Here is a 15,097-nt window from a genome sequence, read left to right on the forward strand (position 1 = left end):
TCCTAACTTATTGTTGATTATAGTCACTTTGCTGTGCTATCGAACTATATTTTTCGTACCCATTAACTATCCCAATTCTATCCCACACTCCCTTTCCCAACCTTTGGTAACCATCATTCTACTCTCTGTCTCCATGAGATCAATTGTTTATATATTAATAATATTTAGCTCCCACATATGAATGAAAACATGCAAGATTTATCTTTCTGTGCTTGATTTATTTCACTTAACCTAATGTTTTCCAGTTCCATCCATGTTGTTGCAAATGACAGGATTTCATTCTTTTTTGTAGCAATATAATAATCCATTGTGTATAAGTACCACAATTTCTTTATCCATTCATCCACCGATAGCCAAGATTGATTCCAAATCTTCGATATTATGAATAATGCTGCAATAAACATAGGAGTGCAGATATCTTTTTGATATACTGAATTCCCCTCCTTTGGATATATGCCTAGCAGTGGGGTTGCTGGGTCATACAATAGTTCTATTTTCAATTTTTTGAGGAACCTCCATACTGTTCTCCATAGTGGTTGCACTAATTTAATTCCCACCAATAATATATGAGGGATCCCCTTTCTCTACATCCTCTCCAGCATTCATTATTGCTTATCTTTTTGATAAAAACCATTTAACTGGGGTGAGATGGTATCTCATTGTAGTTTTTTTTTTTGTTTTTTTTTTTTTGAGACAGAGTTTCGCTTTGTTGTCCAGGCTAGAGTGAGTGCCATGGCGTCAGCCTAGCTCACAGCAACCTCAAACTCCTGGGCTCGAACGATCCTTCTGCCTCAGCCTCCCGAGTAGCTGGGACTACAGGCATGCGCCACCATGCCCGGCTAATTTTTTATATATACATCAGTTGGCCAATTAATTTCTTTCTATTTATAGTAGAGACGGGGTCTCGCTCTTGCTCAGGCTGGTTTTGAACTCCTGACCTTGAGCAATCCGCCCGCCTCAGCCTCCCAGAGAGCTAGGATTACAGGCGTGAGCCACCGCGCCCGGCTTCATTGTAGTTTTGATTTGCATTTCCTTGATGACTAATGATGTTGAGCATTTTTTCATATATACCTGTTGGCCATTTGTATGTCGTCTTTTGAGAAATGTGTATTCAGATCCTTTGCCCATTTTTAGATCAGATTACTTCATTTTTTTCTATTGAGTTGAGGTATTTTATTTCCAAATTTGTATAACAACATTGCATTTATCTAGTGCTTTACAGTGTACATAGTTCTTTTATTATAATTATTTTATTTGACCCTCAAAACAGTTATCTCCCAAAAGTTCAGTTTCCTTATCTCTTAGGATTGTTTGCAAGATGTGCTATATGTCTGATACATAATTAAGTACCAAATATGCTGGTATATCAAGAGGCTCATAATAATTGAATGACTTGCTCAAGGTCACAAAGGTTAATTAAGTTAGTGGCAGATTTAGATACAATGTCTAGCTCTTATGACCCCCTCTTTGGTATTCTTTTTACTACACCAGAGTATAATGAGATAATATTTACCACATTATTTGATGTGCAGCATCTTTAATTTCCTTGAGTGACTTACCCAAAATCAAGCTTTGGAATTACTCTATCAGAGAGTTGATTATCAAATTTAAGCAAAATCTACCCCTTGGCTAACATCAAAATACAATTATAAATACTACAAATACTTATTTTTTTTTATAGCTTGCATTGCTTCCCAGTGTCTATATTTTATACTTTTGGGTTTCCAGCAGAGAATCTGAATGGACTAGCTCCTACCCTTGTGAAGTTCTGTGGGGATGTGCTCTCATTTAAATCGCTTTTAAAAATACTGGTTTTGAGTCCAGTTTTATGTTATAGCAAGTATCAGTTTGGGGCCCTTGAATTAAGGTAGGAGGCATCTGAAGTGAGAACTGGAACACGAAGAGATTGACTTTGGGCTGAAGCAGACAGTGATAACCACACCTGTCTGTTTTTGTATTTTTTCATAGAGTTCTGAGGAAGAATCTGAAGCCCTAAAAGGTGAACTGGAGATGAGATTATTCAGTGAAACGGTTTCAGCAGGTATTCCTAATTTCATTCTTACATTTCAACTTTATTGAGATTTTCTTCTCACTAAAGAAATGCAAAGTCATCATAAAAAATTCAGATGTTACAGAAATACATTTAAAGTGAAAAGTCTTCATAGTCCCTTTTCTAAGTAGTGTTAACAGATTTTTTATTTTCTCTCTCTCTCGATTTTTAAAACCATAGAACCATACCACACAGGTGTTTTTGTTCAAAATTACTTTTTTCCACCTAATAATATGGTATATACATAGAACATAATACATAAATGAGTACTATTCAACACTATTCTAAGTAAGAACACATTAGTAATCTTTTTGTAGAAGCTATATAATTCCATCCAATAATGGAACATTACTTAAATCCCTGTTGATAGACAAGTTACTTCTAATTTTTTATTAGTATATCCAATAATGTTGTAATGAACTTTTACAAGCAGACATACACAATTGAAAATTTCTCAACACTTGTGAGCATTCAAAAGTTTTTGTATTCAATCTGGTCCTGGCAAATAGCAACTGGATATAGTTTAGAAATTTCAAAGTGATAGTGATATCTAATTTGTCAGTCTTTTACTTTGAGATTTCTATACACCGTTTCCATTAACTTTATCATTGTATTTGGTCATTAAGTAGGAAATGTCTGAGTTCAAATCAAGTTTAGTTTATTATATCTCAAACAAGACGCAATACAACTAATCAAAGTATGTGCCTAAACAATCGACACAGTTTTGCCATCTTAACAGCAGCCCCTTTATGCCAGCAGCGAAGGAGCCTGGAGAGCTAGTGGCGATGAAATCACCAAAGGCATTTTCCACACCTTGTTGAGAATTGAATATTTTTCCTTGCAAGAAGTGGCCCAAAGCCTGAATGAAGTTTTAGTCAGTCAGTGCAAGGTCTGATAAATACAGTGGATGACGGAGAGTTTCCAAGTCCAGCTTCTGTAGTTTGAGCCGTGTTATTTTTTATGACAATGTGGTCTTGCAAGAGGATTGGCCTGTCTCTATTGACCAATCTTGGTTGTTTAATCATAAGCATCCTCATCATTTCGTCCAAGTGATTGCAGTAGACATCTACTGTAGCTGGGACTATAGGCATGCTCCACCATGCCTGGCTAATTTTTTCTATATATATATTTTTTAGATGGCCAATTAATTTATTTCTATTTTTAGTAGAGATGGGGTGTCACTCTTGCTCAGGCTGGTCTCGAACTCCTGACCTTAAGCAATCCGCCCGCCTTGGCCTCAGAGTGCTAGGATTCCAGGCGAGAGCCACCGTGCCGACCCATTAACATTTTTTGATGGATATTCGGTTTTTGGACTATGTTTTGGTACTTTGTCTTTATCTAACCATTGTGCAGAATGCTTGAGATTGTCTAAAAGAATCCATTTTTCATCACACCTAATAATATGGTGTAGAAAAGGTTCGCCTTTATGTTGTGACAGCAAAGAAAGGCAAGCTTCAAGACGATTTCTCTTTTGATGTTGATTTGATTCATGTGGAACCCACCTATCCAAACTTTACCTTGCCAATTTGTTTCAAATGGCCCAATGTTGTTGGAATAGTAATGTCAAACTTTGCTGCTAATTCATGCATAAGTTAAGATGGATTCACTTTCACTACAGATTTCAGCTCATCATTATCCACCTTGGTCTCAGGTGACCCACATGGCTCATTTTCAAGATTAAAATCACCAGAATGGAACTTCTCAAACCAGCAGTGTACTATGTATTCATTAGCCACGTCTTTCCCAAACACTTTGTTGATATTTTAAGCTGTCTGTGCTACATTGGTTCCACGTTAGAACTCATATTCAAAAATAATACAAATTTTTGACTTATCCATGGTTTCACAAAAATTTCTCTAAAAATTTTTTTGAAAGATAATCACAAGTCAAAATGTGCATTTGAAAGAATGAAGATGTACTTTCACAATTAAAAAAGACTGTCAGGCCGGGCGCGGTGGCTCACGCCTGTAATCCTAGCACTCTGGGAGGCCGAGGCGGGCGGATTGCTCAAGGTCAGGAGTTCAAAACCAGCCTGAGCGAGACCCCGTCTCTACCATAAAAATAGAAAGAAATTAATTGGCCAACTAATATATATAATATAAAAATCAGCCGGGCATGGTGGCTCATGCCTGTAGTCCCAGCTACTTGGGAGGCTGAGGCAGGAGGATCGCTTGAGCCCAGGAGTTTGAGGTTGCTGTGAGCTAGGATGACGCCACGGCACTCACTCTAGCCTGGGCAAGAAAGCGAGACTCTGTCTCCAAAAAAAAAAAAAAAAAAAAAAAAAAAGACTGTCAAAGTGAAATGTCAGAGAGATCAACTATAAAACTTAGAACTTAAGGAAATCAGACATTCCATACTTAATAACCTATACTTCTTCCAACAACTTCTAAGGAATTTTCTGTATATTTCTTAGCATTTTTTTTCAATAGGCCTCTTGCCCACTTCTTCACTTTTTTCTTTTCTTTCCTGCATTTACTTTATTTTATTTTATTTCAAAATATTAAGGGGACACAAATGTTTTTGAGACATGGCTTGAATTAGGGCTGTAAATGTGCCCATGACCTGAATAGTGTTCATTGTACCTATTAGGTGGGTTTTTGCCCCTCTCCTCCTCCCGATTTCTTCACTTTTTGTAACACACTTTTGTTTCAGCAGTCACTGAGGTTTATATATTATAAAGATATAAGAAAAATTATAAATTTTTCTAAGCCCTTACTGAGTAATTTTACTGCTGGAAATATGACACTAGAGTCAGTAAATGAACCTATGTCAAAACTACCAAACTTTTCTACCTGGTGATCCCCAAATACTATAATATATAACTATCTAAATTTGGACACATTCATTCTTTTCAGGTAAATTATTAACTAAATATATTTAAAATTAAAGACTGCAATTAATTGAAGGTTCACAAGAAAAAAAGGGCAATTGCTTAGCTGGAATTTATTTGGTTGTTTAGTTTTCAGTGCCTCATCTACATGAGTTAAATTCAGTGCAATCCCAGTGCACTTGCTTTTATGGGAGAGGAAAGTTGTAATAAGAAATAATCACACTGACAGTTCCTGAGTTTTTACTACGTTTCTGACACCAGTTCTAAGCTTTTTACATGTATTAACTCACTCCTCTCCCAAATTCTATAAGATTGCTACTACTATTAGATCCATTTTGTAGAAGAAACTGAGATTAGGCTGGGTGACGTGGCTCATGCCGTAATCCTAGCACTCTGGGAGGCTGAGGTGGGAGGATTGTTTGAGCTGAGGAGTTCGAGGCCAGCCTGAGCAAGAGCAAGACCCTGTCTCTACTAAAAATAGAAAGAAATTAGCTGGACAACTGAAAATATATAGAAAAAATTAGCCAGGCATGGTAGCGTATGCCTGTGGTCCCAGCTACTCGGGAGGCTTAGGCAGAAGGATCCCAAGAGTTTGAGGTTGCTGTGAGCTAGGCTGACGCTATGGCACACTAGGCCAGGCAAGAGAGTGAGACTCTGTCTAAAAAAAAAAAGAAAAAGAAAAGTTAATTAGCACATCTTGCCCAATGTCACACAGCTAATAAAGGGTAAAACCTGTAAGTGGTCTGACTTCTCTTTCTTACCCACGATGCTGCATTGAAAGAATTTTGGCTAAGGATGGGAATGCTCCCTGTAATATGGGACTTCAGATATTCCTTTTGATTGTATACTGAAAAATACAGAATCATAGAATTTCCTAACACCAGAGATTATCCCATCCAGTCTCTTCACTTTCAACCCTCCATTCCTATTTTTCTATGAGCTGAGCCTACTTTTGTTGAGAAAAAATATTAGCTTTAATTTTATATATGGACCAAAATTTATTTTTTCACCATACAACTTTTTTTTTACATTTTAAGCCTCATAATATCCAATTTTAAGAAATTAATTTGTCAATTATCAAATTTTGTGTTAAGCCTTTTTGTTTCTTTTTTCGAGACAAGAGTTTCCCCAACTAAAGTGCAGTGACATCATCACAGCTCACTGCAACCTCAAACTCCTAGGTTCAAGCGATTCTCCTGCCTCAGCTTCCCAAGTAGCTAGGACTGCTATATCTGGCTAATTTTTCTATTTTTTGTAGAGACAGGGTCTCACTCTTACTCAGGCTGGTCTCAAACTCCTGGCCTCAAGCAGTCCTCTCACCTCAGCCTCCCAGATTGCCAGAATTATAGGCACGAGCCACCGTGCACAGCCCAAACCATGATTTTATCTTTTATAAAATATATTTTTGTTTTTATTTTAATAGTAACACATATTTATTGTATGCAAATTTCTAAAATCTTAGTATATAAAATAAAAATGAAGCCCTTCCCTGTGCCCCACCATTATACATGCCTTCCCTGTGCCTCACCATTCCCACATCCAGGGTTAGCTCTATATGTTGTTTTGAGTTAACCACTTTTTTAAAGGCTTTACTGGCTAGTTAAATAAAAAATTCCTTTACCAGTATTAGAATTTTTTCATTTTCCTCCTAAGAATATACAAAAATGTTGTGATCTATTTAGTAACTGTACTAATCTGATTAATTTTAGCACACTTGTTGCTGATAGAGAATGCTACTGAAAAGCCAGATATCTTTGAAGACAATGAGGTGGATTTATGCCAATTCACAACTCTGGGTGGAGTGTACCACTTCGATATTTTGGAGCTTCCTCCACAGTATAAACCAGTGAAGGGCTGGATGATTGTGGAAGTAGGTTGATTCTTGTATCAAAACTTATAAGTAAAATAGTTTCTCACACTTTATTTCAAATTATCTAACATCTAATGAGCTTTAACCCTTATTAAACAAGCACAAAGGGAAAAAAATGTAATTTTAAATAGTCTTAAGTGTATGAGTAAAATTTGAATTAGATACAAAATATTGAAAATTTGAATTAGATACTAAAATAAAAGAATCTAAAGTAATGAATTTTAAAACTGGAATTCTTACATAGTAACTTAATTGTAAACCTATATCATTATGTTTTGATAGTGCCAATTTGGCTTTAATAATAGTAGTCTAACATTCTACCATATGTACCCAGTTACATTGTCATAGCCCACTACTTTCCTCCTTCTACACTCCCCCCTCTACCCTCCATCTCTCCTCTCCCCTCCTGCACAGGATGGACATTGATTGCAAGGTACTTCTCACCTTCAGTCCCATTAAGGACCTTGGTGCATTCTTGCATTAGTATTTATCAACTTTTTTTTCCTATTATTGCCCCCCAAGGATCCTTTGTAGGCATTTTTTTCCTACTTGCCCCTCCCAATAAAATTTTAATATCCTCTTTATCCATAGGTGGGTCCCAGCCCGAGCTGGAGTTTTTAAGGATCTATCTAAAGATCTGCTGTTCTTGAATTTTATCAGAAGGTCCCAAGACCACTCCATGCTCTCCATTTAAACCCAACAAATCCTCCTTCAAACCTATTTTTCTCTCCTATAACAAAGAGGCTTTCTTCCCTTTTTCAAGGCTTTGTTCAAAACCTCCACCTCCCTTAGAATTTCGTCCTATTCAATTTTTTTCTCTATTTTCTAACATTTTTAATCTTATCCCTTCCCTAGGTCTTTCTCTACTGCGTTCAGATAATGCAAAAATCTCCCTTATCCCAGAAAAAATTGCTGCCTGCTTAATTCACTTTCATCCATTCATTTCTACACTTTTCAAAGGTGGTCTGCACTTCTTTCTCTCTTCACCTACATGCCTTTACCAAGGTATTTACAGCATGCAATTTGGGGTCCCATGGATCTGTTTTTGAGTTCTGGTGCCTCCTTGAAGTTATTTTGTAATCTTCAGCAAAGTACTCTAAGTCTTTGTTATTATTGTCTTTGTTAAATATAGGCCTTTAGGATCACTTGGAGGACTAAAATGATGAATAAGCCCCAGCATAGAACCTGGCCCATAGGAAGTTCTGTAATTACCTCCAAATTCAGTGCTTTTTTTCCCCTCAATCTTTTATCTTTTTAGATTTTGTTGTGACATTATTAGTCAATCTGTAGATAAATGGGACCAAACTGCAGTGCTTTTATTATAATAAAAATGGCTATATCACTTATTCAGTAATATTTACATTTTTAACTGTTACCAGTCAACTTCTAACTTTGTGTTGTTTTGGTTATTTTTAAAAGATACTCAAAGAAGGATTACAAAAATTCAAGTATCCTCCAGAAAATATAGATGAGTATGATCCAGAAAATGTTTTCCCACCTATAGAGATCACGCTTGAAGTTCATGAGAATGTAATCTTTTTTGAGGATCCTATGGTTGTGAGGTGGGATGCTGAAGGTATAGCAACACCTTACCCAGCTTTTATAATTAAGTAATAAAAAGAGGGATAATAATACAGATCCTTAAATTGAAACAGAAAATGCAGTATATAAACTGAGTTTTTATCTTACATATTTCTATGCCAGTTCTAGGGTCTTGTTGTGTTTGCTCTTTGATGGGAATAAATAAGGGTTGGAGTTCAAAATTTTATTGGGTTTTATAACTGTTAGCTTCTAAACTGTTTATTAATACATCTGCCATAGTCTCTGAACAGTTATTTTATGGTTATATCATTATGTTTCAAAATAAGGAAATGAATGAAAATATCAAGGTAATTTAGCAAATCAAAAACAAATGAAAAGTCTACTCTCTCTTGAAATAACCAAATAATTCAGATTTGGGTGATTAATAGTTGATTATTTTTAATGTTAATCATTTATAAATTGCAAACAAGTATTGGGGATAGGGAATGGGCAAAATGGGAAAATGAGAAAGAGGAAAACTAGCCATGGTATGCCTTTTTAAATTTTTGATTCTTGAACCATGGGAAAGTATTGCTTATTCTAAATATTAAATAAATATTAATAAAGTTAGAAGTACCAACAGAGATATAAGCTAATGATTTGTTAACCATTAACAAAAACCTCCTGTGGGGTAGGCTTGCTGAATTTTGAAAGGTCTTAGTCCTGTGAATTAATGGATATACTTTTAAGGATCCTAGATGTAAGCTGTATAACTTTGTTTTCTCTCTTTTTTCAAGTTGTTATGTGGGGGGTTTTTTTGTTTTTTGGTGACAGAGTACTGCTATGTTGCCCCAGCTAGAGTGCAGCAGCAGCATCATGGCTCACTGCAACCTCAAACTCCTAGGCTCAAGCCATCCTCCTGCCTCAGCCTCCCAAGTAGCTGGGACTACAGGGCCACACCACTACGCCCGACTTATTTTTCTATTTTTTGTAAAGATGGTCTTGCTCTTATTCAGACTGGTCTCCAACTCTTGAGCTCAAGCAATTCTCTGGTCTCAGCTTCCTAGAGTGCTAGGATTATAGGTGTAAACCACCGTGCCCAGGCTGTATAGCTTTGCTTTTAAGGATTGTTTTACATTTATCTATTTGTGAAGGGATTTACACACTTGGTGATAATCTAGGAACAGATAAGATCATGGAGGCACAGAGCTCTTACTTATTCTACTTAATTAAGAGGAATTTAAGAATTTAGGAACAGAGAATTTTAGGACCGTCTGTCAAAAAAAGTAAATATTTTGTAGTTAAACTTTATGAATGCCCCAGTGCTCCACATTTTTGCTTGTATAGACAGAGCCACAATATATTAATATTATTTATATTCTAGCAACAGTTTAGGTTTTTAAAAACAGTAAATTCTTAACGTATTAAACTATAAAATACATCAAAATGAACAATTATTTAATTTCTTCTTTCATATTGCTTTAGAAATGTCACTTTAATGGTAATCCAAGAAAAAGCCCCGGTCTCTACAAAAAATAGAAAAATTAGCCAGGTGTGGTGGTGCACATCTGTAGTCCCAACTACTCGGAAGGCCGAGGCAGGAGGATTATTGAGCCCAGGAGTTTGAGGTTGCAATGACTTATGATAATACTACTGCACTCTAGCCAGGGTGACAGAGCAAGATCCTGTCTCAAAAAAAGAAAAAAAAAGAGTAATGTTCCTGAATATTTATCACATTAAAAATTATTCATACTAAACTAGAATTAGACAAGGTATAAATTATCCCACACAATTCAGAGAAATATAACTGTGCAAAATTTGACTGTATAACTGCAGTAATCAGACAACAGTAATTCACAACTCTAATAATTTCTAAATTATAGGGAAACTTTTTGCCAGGAAATGCTAGAAATTTGGAGAATTTATTTATAGGCAATAATTTTTACCATTACAAATTAAAATTTTGTTAATATAGAAGCAAAAAGAAGAAGTAAAAATAATTTAGTTCATCAATATAACTGTATTTGTTATATTGAATTTAAGAGAAAAAACTATTCATGGAACCCTCCATGTGAGAAGAAGAAAGAGAGCCAAATAGAAATGGAAAGTATCTGGGAAGAGAATGGTTCGTTCATTTGTCCTGTAAAGATCTAAACAATGAGAGATACAGAGATAAATGAGACAGTTCCTTCCTCTGGGAGTTTTCAAAGTTGTCGGGGCAGTGGGGGCATGGGTTGGGGGAAACATCACACTGTAGCACAGCATAGCAGGGCGCTAGAATAGATGCAAAGTGCTGAAGAGCCTGGTGGGGACAGGGGCCATCTGAAGAGTCAAGGAAGAATTCTCATAGGGTTGGATATTGAACAGGGCCTTCGCAATCGAAGAGAACATTTGCGTGCAAGTCTTCCTGAAGATAAATGTTTTTGGTTCTCTTGAGTATATACCTAGGAGTGGAATTGATACCTAGGAGTTGAATGATAAATTTGTATTTAACTTTTTAAAAAACTGCCTAACTGTTTTTCAAAGTAGCTGTACCATTTTACATGTCTGCCAGCAGTGTGTGAGGTTTCCTAGTTGTCTGCATCCTTGACATTTGTTATCTGCCATTATAGCCCTTCTAGGAGGTGTGAAGTGGTATCTCATTATGGTTTTAATTTGTATTTCCCTAATGACTAATAATGTTAATCATCTTTTTATGTACTTATTAGCCTTTCATATATCTTCTTTGATGAAATGTTTATTCATATCATTTACCCACTTTTAAATTGGGTCGTGTTTTTTATTGATTTTGTAAGAGACACAAAAGATTACCTATTATATGACTGCATTTGTATGAAAAGTCCAAAAAAAGCAAATATTTAGAGACTGGAAGTATATTAATGGTTGCCTGGGGCTGGAGGTGTGAATGAGAATTAACTCTATTTGGACATAAGGGATCTTATCAGGGGGATAAAAATGTTCTAAATCTGGATTGTGGTGATTTTTTCATAACTGGGTAAATTGACAAAAATTTAATTGTACTTAAAACAGGTGAATTTTAAAGTTGTTTTAAAATAAAGGTTAAAAGAGTTTTCTCTATAAGATTAGAGAACAGTATTCTAGAAAGAAAGATTTGCATGTGCAAAAGCCGAGAGGTGTGTGGTGGTGTTGGGGAAGGAAAAAAGTGGGTCTGAAAACAGGTGTGAGAAGTGGTAAGGAACGGAACGAGAAAAGTGAATCAAAGTTTCATTCTGACGGTTTTACCTAGCATGCTGAGTTTGGACTTGATCTTGTAGGCAGGGTACATCTCCCAGCACAGTTGGCCTTTTGTTGAGATTCTATTCTAAACATAAAAGGTCAATTTATACACATAGAAATTATTTTGGTAGTTTCATTTATCTTATTTTTTATAGGAAAAAAATGAAACTAATGTCACTTTCTTCATTTATTAATACAGGTAAACATTGGAGAACTGATGGCATCAGCAGTGTATATTACAGACAAGAAGAAAGACTTATAACATTCTGCTTGGAAACCTTTGGCCCTGTTACCCTGATTCAGGATACTCATATTAACATGCCATACCAGTCATGGGAACTAAGACCACTTGATGTAAATGAAGTACTTTTGACTGTGACTACAGTATTTACTGAGATTCAGATACAAATTAAGGTGAGTTACTATCATCTCTTGATGGATATAATAAAGTATATCAAAGCAATCACTCACTGCTGATTTATATATTGAAATGTCTTTTATAACTACATTTAAATTGTACCTTGAGCTATAATTTCTAAATGAAATATTAATTGGATAATTAAATAGGCAATAACATGTAAATAGCAAGGCTCGGACGCTAAAGGTACTAGGGATAGATCAACTAATGAACTGACAAGCCTGGTTGCAATGTGAATTTCAGAGAGTTTTTGATTCACCCTAAAGATAGGCTCCCTGATCCTTATCATTCAGCCATTTCAAATCCCCTTGGAAGCTGGTTTCTCTCTGAATGAGCCTCTATTTCTTTTTAGTCAGCAATTACATAGCCTGAAATTTATAGACACAGAAGACTGGTGGTTGCCTAGGGCTGGAGGTAGGAATGAGGATTAACTGTAAATGGACATAAGAGATCTTAGTGGGAGGGGTGAAAATGTTCTAAAACTGATTTATGGTGATATATGTACTACTCAGTAAAGTTACTAAAAATCACTGGATTGTATACTTGAAATGGATGACTTTTGTTACCAAAAGTTTGGCACTTGTCCCGGAGGCCTATAAGAAGAACAAGGACAAGTGGTTTGAGAAGAAGGAAAGAGAAGTTTATTTATCTGCCGGCAAATGAGGAGGTTGGCAGACTCCCATCTTAAAGTACCAAGATCCTGCTTCTGAGTAGAAATACAGGGCTTTTAAAGAGAATGGTTCTGATTAATCCCATCTTCAGCTAAGACAATCTTGTGACCTACGCCCGGACAATTCCCTTGAGCCATTTCCTGTGGTACAAAGGACACTCCCTTGCCCCTCCTGACCACTGGTCTGAGGCAGGGATGTAGGTTTTAGTTCTCAAAAAGGTTGAGGGGGTTTTGAAGAGACAGAAAACATTTTTACCCTTTTGAAGCCATTCTGTTATATTATGATATGTAAAATAAATCTTAATGTTGTTGTTAAAAAGAGAGATAGCCTGGGGTGTCTTATTGAATGTAGCAGGAAGACTAGAATATTGTTAAACATTACTTTTAAAACCAGATGAGATGGGAGATGGGGATCTCAGGGTAATCAATCTACAAGAGCCCTTAAAATGCTTCTGGTCTACCCTTACATCTTACAGAGAGGGAAACTGATGCTCAAAGAGATCAGGAGATTAAGTGACCTTTCTGAAATGGTGTCAGGGCTTATAGTTCTGGGAGTCTGTCAGGCTTCCCCTGTACCATCTCAGCAGCCCTGAAGACCCCTGTGCAAAGACTTCCTCTAGCCCCATGGAAGGATAAAAACACCTTCACAATGTTAATTTATTAATATGAAGGTTGAAACACCAGAGATTGCTCAGTGTATGTTTTTAGGTCAGATTTTAAAGGTACATCTGTGCTGCGTAATGCAGTAGCTACTACTTGCCACAGGTGGCTATTGAGCTTTAGAAATGTGACTAGTGCAAATTAATATGTACTGTAACTGTAAAATACTTATCAGATTTAGAAGATATAAAAAATATAAACTGTCTTATTAATTTTATACTGATTACATATTGAAATATTTCAGATATATTGGGTTAAATAACATATATTAACATTTAAAAAATTCCATATGGTAGATGTAAACTCCATACCTTCAGATTGCCACTTTACCAAACTTTATAACTGGAGATAATAGTTTTATATCATTACATTAAATTTTACTTGTAAAAAATTAAGAATGATACTTGTAATTACAGTCATGATTTTTATCAAATAGCTATTTTAATTCAATGTGAACATACACAGATTCTTAGGTTATAACTTATAAAATCAGAGGAGATTTGGGAGATCCTTTAGTCCATTCCCTTGACTGTTCAAATGAAGCCCCAAAAGAGTTATTAATAATAAACTGCTTACAATAACATGGGGACTTTGGGATGGAGCTCCTAGATCAGGCCTAACACATGCCTGCCCTGTACTCTTTTTAATATAGTGATAAATGATTAAAAGTATAAAGAATCTAAAGGCTGGGCCTGAAATGATACTACAGTAATAATCTCAACTTACATAAAAGGTTTTTTTCTTATTTAACCTAGGAAAACCTCTGCATGTTATCTTCAATCAAACTAAGAAACAAAAAAGCACATTTCTCTATATTGGAAGGAAAATGGATGACTCTTTTTTCTTTCATTATTGCTTTGAAAGAAGCTGGACTGAATATCTTCCCTACCACACTCTCTCATTTTTATGTTGCCATAAACAATAAGGCAAGAAGGAATCTTTGCAAATTTAATGTAGTGGACATTTAGAATGTTAGCAAGTATTAAATTTTATATAATATTATGGACACCATGAGTTTTATATGTTCACTTATACAGGATTACATAGTTTAGAAAGGAATAAAAGAATAAGTGAAAAGACCAGAAATCCAGAGTTCTCTTAAGAGTAATTTTCCTGAAGAAAGTAAGCCTGTAGTATGATCTTCATATTGACAAATGCAGTGTTTCCACAGCTGGTCAGTTTATTGCAAAGGTAGTCTAAGTGACTTCTCATTTTATCTATTTTCTTTCTTTTTCCATGGCTTGGATATATGTAAGATTTCATAAAAGGATAAATAACTCTGCTCTTAAGTTGGTAAATTAAGCAAAATTAAACATACACAAAGACCACCGATGTACAGAACTCAACTTCCTTTGGTTTCTTGGCAGAGCCTCCATGTCTGTATACTGCTGCATGTTATTCATAAGGTTTTAGTACCAATACTATGATGTTCTGGTTACTAGAGCCTTGTAGTATAGTTTGAAGTCTGGTAATGTGATGCCTCCAGATTTGTTCTTTTTGTTTAAGATTGCTTTGGCTAGCAATATGGAGATACCTTAAAGTGATACAAGTAGATCTACCATTTGATCCAGCAATCCCATTACTGGGCATCTACTCAAAAGAACAAAGGACATTCTACAATAAAAACACCTGCACTCGAATGTTTATAGCAGCACAATTCACAATTGCAAAGCTGTGGAAACAACCCAAGTGCCTATCAATACATGAGTGGATTAATAAAATGTGGTATATGTATACCATGGAGTAATATTCAGCTCTAAGAAACAATGGTGATATAGCAAATCTTGTATTTTCCTGGATAGAGCTGGAACCCATTCTACTAAGTGTCCCAAGAATGGAAA

At 35.7% G+C, this 15,097-nt stretch overlaps 1 protein-coding gene across 5 annotated transcripts in view; it reads left to right on the forward strand.

The window, feature by feature from the left end:
• The window catches only part of DNAI7 (dynein axonemal intermediate chain 7), a 58,249-nt gene that overhangs the window by 36,718 nt on the left and 6,434 nt on the right, over positions 1 to 15,097 (forward strand). For 3 of the 5 annotated variants that reach the window (XM_076007562.1, XM_076007565.1, XM_076007563.1), the window contains 4 exons: positions 1,969 to 2,041; positions 6,590 to 6,750; positions 8,170 to 8,326; positions 11,708 to 11,922. In XM_076007562.1, coding sequence (XP_075863677.1) covers positions 1,969 to 2,041; positions 6,590 to 6,750; positions 8,170 to 8,326; positions 11,708 to 11,922 — 606 coding nt within the window. Of the gene's footprint in view, positions 1 to 1,968; positions 2,042 to 6,589; positions 6,751 to 8,169; positions 8,327 to 11,707; positions 11,923 to 14,011; positions 14,183 to 15,097 lie in introns of all 5 variants that reach the window. The other 2 variants (XM_076007567.1, XM_076007566.1) reach the window with 2 other exon arrangements.

The sequence above is a fragment of the Microcebus murinus genome, chromosome 10 (assembly GCF_040939455.1).
Source record: "Microcebus murinus isolate Inina chromosome 10, M.murinus_Inina_mat1.0, whole genome shotgun sequence".
In the NCBI taxonomy this organism is placed as follows: domain Eukaryota; kingdom Metazoa; phylum Chordata; class Mammalia; order Primates; family Cheirogaleidae; genus Microcebus; species Microcebus murinus.